This window comes from Pempheris klunzingeri, chromosome 6 (genome assembly GCF_042242105.1).
Source record: "Pempheris klunzingeri isolate RE-2024b chromosome 6, fPemKlu1.hap1, whole genome shotgun sequence".
Taxonomy (NCBI): Eukaryota; Metazoa; Chordata; class Actinopteri; order Acropomatiformes; family Pempheridae; genus Pempheris; species Pempheris klunzingeri.
In genome coordinates this window covers 11,113,883-11,126,000 of record NC_092017.1, presented here as the reverse complement: position 1 = coordinate 11,126,000, position 12,118 = coordinate 11,113,883, and the positions used below count along the sequence as shown (strand labels likewise).

The following is a 12,118-nucleotide window of genomic DNA, read 5'->3' as shown; positions in this document are numbered from 1 at the left end:
ACAGAAGCACAGGTGTTATTAACATTATCAATGACTCTCATATTTAAGTGTCCCAGTAAGACATGACAGTGAGTCAACACCAGGACCCTGCACTTGAAGCAGCTGTGCTCTTATTAGCAGGACATGTCCAAATATCCTCCATGAATAAGGCCTTTAACCCAACATGAACACAGTGCCGTTGTTCGGTCCGAGGCTACCGCCCCTGATGTTTCACTAATAGCCCCTGCTCTCAGAAAAAGTTTTTTAGTGTAAGTGGCTGTAACTGGACACAAAGTGTTTGACTAAATATAAAATAAGAAACAGCTGTTTACTCAGATGTAATCTGGATCATTTGAAAAACAAATCCTCTATCTTTTAATGTGAATTTTTTCCTCCAAACTGGGAGCCTAGCAACTACTGATGAGAATGACAAACTTAGTCTGCAGTGCACGGCCCAAACTGTATCTGAATGTACAACTAGTCAATAAATGTTTAATGAATGCAGCTGTGAAATATTCTGTTTCTACTCAATACTAATACTTATTATCATATATAACAACTGCTAATATTTTTTTTTAATTAATCTAAAAAGTCAGCAACAGTTTTTGAGGAACACAAAAAAGTGCATAAAAAAGCACCAAAATGCAGCTTGCTTATATATATATATATATATATATATATATATATATATATATATATATTAAAAAGTCCCCCAGTGTCCTTAAATCCTTGAAACGTCCCTTCATCAACATATTCTGTAGATACCCTCCAGTCTCCTCTGGCCTTAACTGTCCCACAATCCTTACAAAGTACTCAGTTCTGCTTTTTACCTTCTCTAGAATATTTTAAAAGTTTTATTGATTTCACTTTTGTCTTAATAACAAATCTTTTATACAGGTCGACTGTATTCTTATTATCTGTTTATTATCTATTTATTACATTTGCTAATCTATGATTTGATCAGAGTGTCATGAAGATTAAGAGATTGTACGACTGCCACAATTAACAAGCAACAGGAGATTTAAAAAAGTAGAAGAATCATTTATATTTAATTAATTCCTTTTATTTATTTGTCAAACAGCATGGGGTGTTTGGTGCTGGAGAAGCTGACTTCAGGAAAGGTCACCGGGTCACGCTTGTGTTAGAAAAGCATGATGTGTGAGTTTGTACCAAGGTTCCTTATTATTATTTGACCTGTTGGTAAATAGACGATAATACGAGTAAGACGTTGACACTGCGCTGAAAATCCTCAGTGTCAGTAGCAAAGTTAAATGTGGGGAAATGCTGAAGAGTTCAGAGAAAGAGAGTGAAGCAGTTTAATACATGTTTGGTTAAAGAAACCTCTTGCATATATCACATTGCTTGTGTGCACAGAAGAGGAAGGAAAGAGCTAGTGAATAAAGATGGTGACACTTACATGCCATGATACATGCCATTATAACAGTGGCATTGCTGAAGGTTTTCAGGTAATTATGATATTTATCTGGCTTCGTTAACAGGATTAGTGAAGAGAATTGTTTCTTTTTATTGCTAGTTTTACATTCAATCTCTGAAATCTGAAAAGCCACTACAGGCTACACATCCATGTAACATGTTATTTATTTATTTAGCATTATTTATCTTCATGCATTTTTGAGCTTGTGCCTGGAGCAATGTAAACAGCAGGAACATAGTAATTAGTGGTCAATATGGTAATCATCTTCACATTAAAAGTTCTGTGAAACATTTTTGACTGAGTTTGAGCACCAAGCATCAATGATGCAAAGTGAGTGTTTATCATTTATTTCTCATTATTTAGGAGGGAAACAACAGGCCTACCACATCTCAACAGAGTTTCTCAGGATTAGAATGAATAAATATGCAGACGTTTTACACCATATCATGTGTGGTGTCTTTTTTAATGTGAAAATGTACCGGACATTTTGTTTATATTACATTTTAACAACAATCAACTAAAATGAACAGTAAGTGTGCAGTTCCCTGTTGTTCCCGCTGGGTGGCAGTAATGTTCTTCTCAGCTTGTTTACCAGCAGCCATTAAACACATCAGAAAGCTGCAGGATAAGACGCGGCCAAACCGGACTTTTACCTTATTAAAAGCAGCGCACCGCAGGTCTCATCACTGACTGCACATGTCGTACATCTCCCGTGACATTTCTGCATTCCTCGCACCAACTCGTCAGACGGCCTCGGTCTCGCGCTATTTATGCGGGGCTGTCTCCCTGTGGGTGTCACACAGGTCTGATGCTGCAGCTGCTGCTTCCTGTATTGAGGAAGCAGCACCGCCACCACCAGCCCGAGCCAGAGCCTCTTCTCGCTTCACAGCCCCACGCCCCGAGCTGAAACACGGAGGACTTTGTTGCCCGGACCCCAGAGGAGGGAAGCGGAGTCCGTGTCCCGGTGTAGCTGCCGGTAAACCCGCGGCGGCACAACAGAAGCGAGCGGCTGCACATTAGGACCGAGAGACGCAGGGCACGATTTGTTTTTTCCAGGAGCTGGTGCTAGCTAGTAGCGGCTAGTAGCAGCAGGTAGATTTAACCCAGAAGAAGCCGAAAAATAGAAATGGTTTTCCTTCAAAAGCTGTAAATGTGCAGGAAAACGACCTGACTTTTAAAAAGCACCCCGGCATGACACAATTTGAGCGAAATATCTGACTGACATGCTACGGAGAGTGTACTAACTTAGCTAACGTTAGCTAGCCAAGTCACTAGCCACCTAGAGCTGATCCTGTTGCTTTTTTTTTCAGACTGAGTTTTGAGCAAGTTAAAGGCCAGTTTAGCAGCCTCCCAGCCCGCTGCAGGTTAGTGATCATCTGAGAAAGTCGTTTGCGGTAGTTACTGAGATGGGTCCCAAAAGAAAACCCGTTCCCCTGAACATAACGCCTATTGGGGAGGGACAGGCCACCTCCAATACCATTGATGCTGCATCTGAGTGAGTAGCCCTAACATGACTTAACACCAATAGTACCAGTGTGTGTGTGTGTGTATAATTGCTCTGTGCCTGTAGCTCAGTTGTGATCATCTATAGACTCTGTATAACATTGTTTTTATGAGCCAAGTTGAGTAGCTGTGTTACCATTTCTCTCCCTGTCTGTGTGTGTTAAACCCTGCTGAACCCACTGTCTCCTCCTCACAGAGCCAACCTCGAGGCCTTACAAAAGAAACTGGGTGAGTTGGACCTGGATGAGCAACAGAGGAAACGGCTGGAAGCCTTTCTTACCCAGAAAGCTCAGGTCGGGGAGCTGAAGGATGAGGATTTTGACCCCATATGTGAGCTGGGCGCTGGAAACGGAGGAGTGGTCAACAAGGTCCGCCACAAACCCTCGGGTTTGGTCATGGCCCGGAAGGTATGAATTAACGTTTGTTTAATATTATGTTGCAGGTGAAGTGTGAAAGGCAGAGGGAGCTGAATGAAAACACATTCCTGACGTGTTTTCAGGAATTCAAATGCAGTTTAGATTTTATCATTGCACCATTGCAGTGGTGCTGGCTTGGTCTGCAGCGCTCCACACTGACTGTAAAGCACATCATGCACCATGATTTGAAGGCAACAATAACAAAAGCATCAGTGTACAAAAGTTTGCACAGGCTTATTCTTAACATAAGTAAGAAGTTTGAAGGTGATTTTCCTCATCATATATACTTGGATGTGAATATGTCCTCATTGTAGACGGGTGGCTGCAATTTTTAGAATTAAGACCTTTTAAAATGTGAGCTGCAAATGGTTCAGTGAGTCCAACACAAAATAGAAAATGAGAATTACCGTTAGTTAAATCATCGCAATCATATTGTCCAATATTAGCTTACAGATAAATCACTGGCAGTTTGTACAAGCACTTCCTCAGTCAGATGTCTGCTGTAATATGTCTGACTCTGCACAAATCTTTGTCACAATTATTTTAACAAAACCTGTGAAACTCATCACAAGTATGTGAAGTAAACCAATATGTGCCTTTTTTTGTCATCTCTGAAATATAGATAAATGTATCTTTTCTCAAAATTCCAGTATTGGCTTGGCACTAAAATCTTTCCTTGTATAGTGTTAAATGCTTTCGACAATTTTCCGCCCTCCATAGAAACACTGTAGCAGCAACACAAGCAAGCACAAGCTTGCAGGCTGTTGAGCAAGTAAGTGTGTGTGTCGACACGCCAATTGAATTTCCCCTAAAAGTTCTACAAATGAGATGAGAGAGACTTTGGAAATATAGAAACTTGCCTTTGTTATTCTGATTCATGACTATTTTAAAAACAAGGTGTAACTATTAAGACCTTCGGTGTCTATGTAAACATTTGTGTTGGTGGTTGAAACTATTTGAAATGTGTAATCCCATATGGTACATGTTGAGATTGCTACACAACACAAAATAACACATGTTGTGTTATCTTGAGACGAAAGGAGGTCAGTGAACGATGTGCCTACACCTGTTAATGGTCTCATCCTTTCCCTCCTCAGTTGATCCACCTGGAAATCAAGCCTGCCATCAGAAACCAGATTATCAGAGAGCTGCAGGTGCTGCATGAATGCAACTCCCCCTACATTGTGGGCTTCTATGGGGCCTTTTACAGCGACGGGGAGATCAGCATCTGTATGGAGCACATGGTAAGAGACAAAGACTGTTGGCACTACCAACGAACATAGGATTCATGTTGTTGAATCACAGTATGTCATCTTTTTAAATGTCAACGTTTATGCGTATTTTACTCTTGCAAATATTAGTATTATAATAGTATATTAGTACTTGCTCCACATGAAGTATCAGTTTTTTTTTTAATTGATGTGTCATTTTAATTGTGCAACTTGGTCTCTAATAGGATGGTGGATCCTTGGACCAGGTCCTGAAGGAAGCCAGAAGAATCCCAGAAGAAATCCTGGGGAAAGTTAGCATAGCTGTAAGTAGTTCACTCATTCAATTCACATTTAGAATATAGGACTGACTTTCATGTGTGATTTTTGACCTGAGAGCAGCTTATCAGATCTGATATATTTGTCATTTTAAAATCAAATGTGGTTTAAATTTGGCAGAAGATTCTCAAAGTTTGTTTAATCTATGTTTTTGCCTATGCACTCACAGTCACAAACAGTGGGGCCTGTTGTACTTCATGATATAAGGTGTCATAATGGAATTACCAAAGTAATGTATTTTGTAATTAATGTGTACACAGGTAGTTTATTTGTATGCATGCATGTGTACAGACTCGTGACTTAAATTTGTATATATGTGTGTAATGTTACATGTTTGTTCATTGTTGTCCTCTCTTATTTGCAGGTTTTGAGGGGATTAGCCTACCTGCGGGAGAAGCACCAGATCATGCACAGAGGTAAGGGTGAGCCGCAATAAATGACAGTGCGCTCAAAATCCCTCCTGCAACATTTTCAGATTACTGCAGCACAAGTGAGTTTGTAGAATCAAATGACAGATGACTAAAAGAATTATTACTGTGTAATAATGATAATGATGATGGTGATCAGGGTGTATGTGTGTGAACATTGATGTTGTCGTAGCTCTGTGTTCATCATACAGGTTATTTATTGGCTAAACTCCTATTTAGAGTGTTAGTCTAAACCATATCACCACGTCTCATAATCAATAATACTTATTTATTTTACAGTCTCTTGGCCACAGTGTGGTTAAAGAAATAATATGAGGTGTATTTTGGTTGTTTTTTCTGACAATTAAAATGTATAGACATACCGCATGGCCCATTAGGGCAAATCTGTCATGTTTCAGATTACAGGACAGTCATCCTCATTTAGAAATAAAAGTGTCTTTTTTTCATGGATGTTTGTTGTGGGTAGTATAATGATTCCCATCCCTTCAGTATTAGTGGTGGCTACAGTTTGCTGATGCTTGTGAGGCAAACAGCAGAGATTCAGACCATGCAAATGTTACAGTCTAAACATCACATTAAAAAAAATGCAGGATTATCCTTTCATTTTCCACTGACATTATCCTTGCTGCTCTGAAACAGGCTCAGACACACTGACAAAAAGCATGTAGGTATGATTACTATTTCCAAATGTCTGAACTTTTTTTTTTGTCAGTGAAACCACTTTAAATGCACCACATTAAGTAGACCGACTCCAGTCGTGCCTGTACTTTTTCATTCACATTTTTATTAATTGTGTTCATGCTTTTTCCCCTCCATATGCACTGCATCAACATTTTAAGCACTCTAGCATGCTCGCCACAAAGCAAGCTATTATTTTGAATTGAAAATATCTTTCGAATTCAAGCAAAATCGTACCAAAGAAAAGTCTGACGCAGACAAGTTTTCCAGAGCACACGGCAATGAGGAGCCGTTGGTGTGTTGTTATGAAAAGTACTGGTGAAGGCAGCAGTCAGACCTGCAGTGTAGTGCAGTCTCACAGTGCTGCAGGGTCGGTGGTACTGTAGGACAGTTGTCTGAGCTCAGGCGGTAATTACAGTCTCTCAGATGTGATTATACAGCAGCCGCGCCTTGTTGACCCCTCCCTCTGTGTCTCCCTCCATCATCCTCCCGCTCTTTCGTGCCACCTCTTTCTCAGCGACTCCTCAAGTGTCCTTGGTTTGTGGGAGGGGGTCACACACCACAGAGGACAGATTGTAGGGCTCAATCCTACCCCATTATTTTGCAGGATGCTGTCAGTGATGAGTGGGAAACCTGGAGGACCGGGCTTGTTTATAGCAGGGGCTCAGTATGAGTTGGAGCTATTTTCTCCCTTGCTCAATTAATGCAGCACCACAGACAAAGTTGGGGCTGCTGTGGGTGCCACCCACCGCTCTACAGGCAGACTGACTATTTGTCGGTAAATTGTCTGTGTTGCAAAAATATTTTGTTTTCATCAGAAAGCTTTGATAGATAGATAGATACTGTCCCAAGGAGGGAGATTTGTTTTCAAGGCCTGCACCCGTTGGTCTCCCATGAAAATCAAGCAGTACATATGGTGGACATAGTAATTAATAAACATGCACAGTCATGCCCCTGCACATATCTCCATATATATATTAACACCTTAGTGTAGCAGTGTTCCTATTTGCTATTTGTCATGATATTGTTAGCAGTCGCGTCTCACCCTGATGTCTACAAAAGTTGTATAGCTCAAATTTCTCAATAGTAAGGTGTAGTGTATGGATGACAGATGAGATATACAGTACAAAGATGAATTTCTCTGAAACATAATGTACATTTGTTTGTTTGTCCACGTCCCCCATTGCCACATAGACGTCAAGCCCTCTAATATCCTGGTCAACTCTCGCGGGGAGATCAAGCTGTGCGACTTTGGTGTCAGCGGCCAGCTCATAGATTCCATGGCCAACTCCTTTGTTGGAACGCGCTCCTACATGTCGGTGAGTCAGCTCTGCACGCCTGCGCCCCCACCCCTTTTCCTCTGGCCCTATCCCCACTTTCCTTCTCCTCTTTTCTCACATTGCTCTTGTTCACTGGCCCCGCCCTCCGCCTTCCCTTCCTCTGGCCCTCCCTCACTCCCCTGCCAAGAACCGAGGGCTGTGCCCAGGAAAGGGCTCTTTGGCAAGGAGTGAGGCAACTGTGCTCGCTCTTTCTCGTCCTTCTTCCCCCTCACTCTTAGGCACCAGGTGGGTGCAGTGTCGAAAGCTGCTTGTCTGTCCCACCCCATTCCCGATCCGTACCCACGAAGCACCGGTGTTATACAGACACCTTTTCATCAGAGTCCCAGCGCGCGCGCACACACTCACACACACACACGTACACATACACACACCTGTCCTTGCTCACCCTTTAAACAAAAACAGTCCAAGGCTACTCTTCACTTCCTGCCAAACCCTCCCATCCTCTGTCCTCTTGAGCTCACCACACCCCCAGCTCTCCTTGCCATAACACCCTCCTCCTCTTCCCCTCCCATTATCCTCTTCCTGTGCCGAACCCACCCAGCCCAACCCTCTCTCCTGCCTGGCGTCTTGGCTCTACCTGCTCCCTCTGACGTAGATCGTGTGTTTCTCAACAGCCGGAGAGACTGCAGGGCACCCACTACTCTGTGCAGTCTGACGTGTGGAGCATGGGTCTGTCCCTGGTGGAGCTGGCGATTGGCCGCTACCCCATCCCCCCACCAGACTCCAAAGAGCTGGAAGGCATCTTTGGACGGGCCGTTATGGACGGGGCTGAGGGAGAGCCTCACACCAACATGCAGAGGCCCAGACCACCAGGCAGGCCCGTGAGCGGTACGCAAAAACATTTACAAATGCATGCATGCAGATTTGGCTTAGACAGCTGTTTTACATTCATGTTTTCAAGAAATGGGCTTTCAGATTTCTAATTGTGTCCGTGATATCTGATGTCTCCACAGGACATGGGATGGACAGCAGACCTGCCATGGCCATCTTTGAACTTTTGGACTACATTGTGAATGAGGTCAGAGAAAGTGCTGATTTCCCCGAACCCTTAAACTCGCACACATTTCCATCCATCTTCACACACACAAAACGGTGTATGTTTGCATCAGACGTTCCGTTTTTGATCTTTGATTCTTGGTTCCTCCTCAGCCGCCCCCTAAACTGCCACTCGGGGTCTTCACCAGTGATTTCCAGGACTTTGTGACAAAATGGTGAGCACTGGCAAAGACGATGAGCTACAAAACAAAACAGTGCTACGCTTACCTGGTCCAATGCACAAACATATCAAGAGAAGTAGATAATGTTGAGTACTGACAACTTGAATTTCCACACCTGCCTCATTGTGTATATAATGTTGCGGGGCATGAAGACGGCAGCTGGCGTTGACTGAAATGCGCAAGTTGTGTTTTGTATGAGATCGTTGCAAGAACTAGCTTAGTGAGATCTGAGATAGTTGTTTGGAAAAATAAAATCCTACTTAATCCTTCACTGACAGAAGCAGCTGTATAGTCGCTCATGTAGGTAACCTTTTTGTCGTAATTTGTGTCTGCAGTTTGATCAAAAACCCAGCCGAGAGAGCAGATCTGAAGATGCTGATGGTGGGTACCTGAACTTAACTTACCAGGATCTTTTTTTTTTTATTATTTGTTTGTTTTGATGAGGCTAGCAGACCAAAACCAAAAACCTAGCAAACCAAAAATGGTTTCCTTTTTGTTTTCTTCCAGAGTCACACGTTCATCAAGCGATCAGAGGTGGAGGAGGTGGACTTTGCCGGCTGGTTATGCAAAACCATGGGCCTCAACCAGCCCAGCACTCCCACCCGCAGCACTGAGTGAACAGGCCCCCACTGCCCTGACACACCTCTGGGGCTTGCTTGCATACACACAAATATACTGCACATACACACACACACACACACAAGCCATCACACACCTTGGCACTTTTTTCATCTGCTCTTGGGTAAAACGGTTTTGGCCTCCCCCTCATTTATTTCTTCACCAGCAGCAGGGCCCGTTGAGTCATTGCACTGTAAGACCACAGCTTCACCATGACCGTGTCAAGACTAGCCACAGCTCATTTTTCCACACGGCTACAGAGGATGTAAAGCACTGAAGGGCTGCCAGTGTGTCAGCTGAATTTGCATTGATTGACAAACTTCTTTTGTATTGCTGAATATTCTGTATTAATCTTTTCTATGGCAACACCACTTGATGGCTTGTGGGACTGTATTTAAAAAAAAAAAAGAAAAAAAAAAAGAAAAAATTACCTGCTGTAGAAATTTCCAACCAGAGAAAGATCCAAACATATTATTTACTTACAAATTCAAAATTGGTTTTATTGAAGGTGAATGCAGATATTTTGATTCCAAAAAAAAAGAAAAAAAAAAACCTTTTGACAAACTTTTTCGTGCTAAAATGCTGTCTGGAGAGACCTTGCAATTACCTCCAATATAATAACCAAATTTGGAAGTAGAGAGTTCAGGACAAATGGGCGCATAAGGAGTCATTTTCACTTTTTGGGAGCGATCACTCTAAAGATCACTTTGTGAACAATGTCACAAACCAAAGAGGGGACTCGTGACTACTAAAGGTTTTTGATGCCTGATCAGTTTGGTTTTTTTTTCTTATTGTGTGCACATTCATGAGCAGTATATCAGTGTACTTTGAATGTTTTGATTTATTCATTCACTGATCTACACTCTTATTGTGTTGACATTGTCTCCTCAGCATACATTTCAATTCACATCCCACACTGTGTCTCTGACATGGGACGAGGCATATGCTGTGGAGGCCTGATATATGCCAGAATGTCTTTATTGACAGTGAGAAAACAATGATCAAAATGTATTCATGGGATGATATAGCATGGTTTATTATCTTTCTAATACTGTATGTGTATTTTGTTTCCCAAGATCATGATGGGGATGATTAGCTGGTGTTTTTATCAAAAGCCTGAATCTCTGCAATGTCAGTATGAAATTTCAATCACGTTGACTAACTTAACTTTTTTTTGTCTTCGTTGTTGGTCTGTACTTTCCCCTGAAGTGTATTTGGTTATGTTTTCACTGTACCGCTACTTGTGGCAATCCAAGCGTTCTCTTGGGACACAACCAGCCTAGAGGTGTGCTTTTGGAAAAGACTTGGGTTGAAATACATTTGAAAACCATTTCCCTTTGAGTCAAACTAATTAACTGTAGTAAAGTGAAAAGGGTTTGACTGAACATTTTAACCCAGGTCAGCGTCGGTCACATGGTGGTGGTGGTGGAGGTGGTGTTACTTGCTAGCCTGCCGTCTTGCTAGAGCTCTTGTATTCTCTCTGCTTATGGCTGCCCTTTCTTATCCCCCTCAAAATGTGCATTCGTTCAGAGCAAAATGAATGCATTGTCACTTGTATGTGTACAAAGCTATATACAAAAATTACAGGAGTACTATTTTGCAGTCTTAATATACAAATTTTTGATTTATGTAAATGACAAGGGAGAAGAGTCATTTTATTATAATATAAAACTGTGTTGGATATGGTTATAATGTATAAAAAGATTAAAATAAAACTTATTTGTGAATGTATTGTGAGCATTTACTCATTTATGACAGTTATTGATATCTGTCATGTAACTACTGTGTGTCTTTGTCTTTAACAGACCAAGTATGGAAGTACACATTTACCAGAAATTCACTTGTATATGTATTTGGGGGCTATTACCGGGCCTGGTTGTAGTGTGTGTTTCTCGTTGCGGTTTCCCAACATTTTGCATTCAGGTTCACTTCCGTGCATAACTGGACAGCTTTGAATTTTTCCCAACTACCTTCCCACGCGTTGTTCCTCGGATGTGGAGGTACTCGCTTCTGATTGGCTGGCAGGTGTTACGTCATCAGTGCGTAAAGTGCAGGTAACCGTAGCGACGATACCTGCCCATGCTTCCTGTTATTAGTTAGCTTAACTTAATTAACTGAATACACAGTGTGAGAGATGGGTGCAGACTACTTATAACTTTAAAATGGTAAGTAGTATTGTTTTATTACCACTTCTTTGTTTATTACATGTTTGAAATTTCTAAAAATACATCTGGTTTTTGCTTTAGTGCCATCGTAGTTCAGCACTGAGCAGCGGTATTGGTACTGTAAGCTACGTTAGCTTATTATAAGTTTATGAGAAAAGAGTCTCAGTGCCCCGCCAATAAAACAAGTCCAACTTCGGGGTTACTTTGAACCTTGACCTCGACATTACAATCACCACTCAAACAGATGTGGTGAATATTAGCTGTTTTTGACCCCTGGACTGAAGCACAGGCCAATAACCACAGACGCATTTTGTTAGTAGGTCAAGCGGCGATCTGTATTTATGTAAAATGCTTCCTTTTCTTTTGGATAGATTTAATCAAAACCATCATTCAGGCAGTAATGGCAAACACAGATTTGATGTGGGGTGTCTGGACTCTGAGTGGACCAGTTTATATTGGACTGAGAGGCGACATTGCCATAAAAATGTCTGACATCATCTCAGACTGCCATGTGCTGAGAACAACTAAGTCTGCCTGTGGGTAATCAGGGCACAACTAAATAGAGGGCAACTCATGTAAGTATGATGTAGTTATGCGAAAGAGTATATCCTGCTGTTAGGGTGCACCTTATCCACCTGCATCCTCTTCACTTAGCATTGTGGATTATAGCAAGTGATGACACCAAACGTTCAAGTACTGCAATTCATGTTTGAAAACTGTAAAATCCCCTGTGCTTTTGCAGAGACAGTGCTGAACAGTGCCCTCTAGGTAGAGGGTGTGTCACTACTTCTC

General features: G+C 41.9%; 1 protein-coding gene across 1 annotated transcript; it reads left to right on the top strand.

Annotated features, from left to right (window-relative positions):
- Positions 1-2,096: 2,096 nt before the first annotated feature.
- map2k2a (mitogen-activated protein kinase kinase 2a) lies at positions 2,097-10,870 on the top strand. Its single transcript, XM_070831990.1, has 12 exons — positions 2,097-2,506; positions 2,725-2,909; positions 3,114-3,324; positions 4,431-4,577; positions 4,790-4,867; positions 5,245-5,296; positions 7,181-7,305; positions 7,941-8,154; positions 8,280-8,344; positions 8,476-8,537; positions 8,879-8,924; positions 9,051-10,870. Exons 2-12 carry the CDS (start codon positions 2,821-2,823, stop codon positions 9,159-9,161), a joined length of 1,200 nt encoding a protein of 399 aa, XP_070688091.1. The 5' UTR covers positions 2,097-2,506; positions 2,725-2,820; the 3' UTR covers positions 9,162-10,870.
- The last annotated feature ends 1,248 nt before the right edge of the window (positions 10,871-12,118 follow it).

Bases quoted from the DNA above. Each gene is read 5' to 3' on its own strand.
- map2k2a (XM_070831990.1), top strand. From the start codon at position 2,821: ATGGGTCCCAAAAGAAAACCCGTTCCCCTGAACATAACGCCTATTGGG. The intron at 8,345-8,475 runs GTCAGAGAAAGT...GTTCCTCCTCAG, and splicing joins TGGACTACATTGTGAATGAG to CCGCCCCCTAAACTGCCACT. The intron at 8,538-8,878 runs GTGAGCACTGGC...TTGTGTCTGCAG, and splicing joins CAGGACTTTGTGACAAAATG to TTTGATCAAAAACCCAGCCG.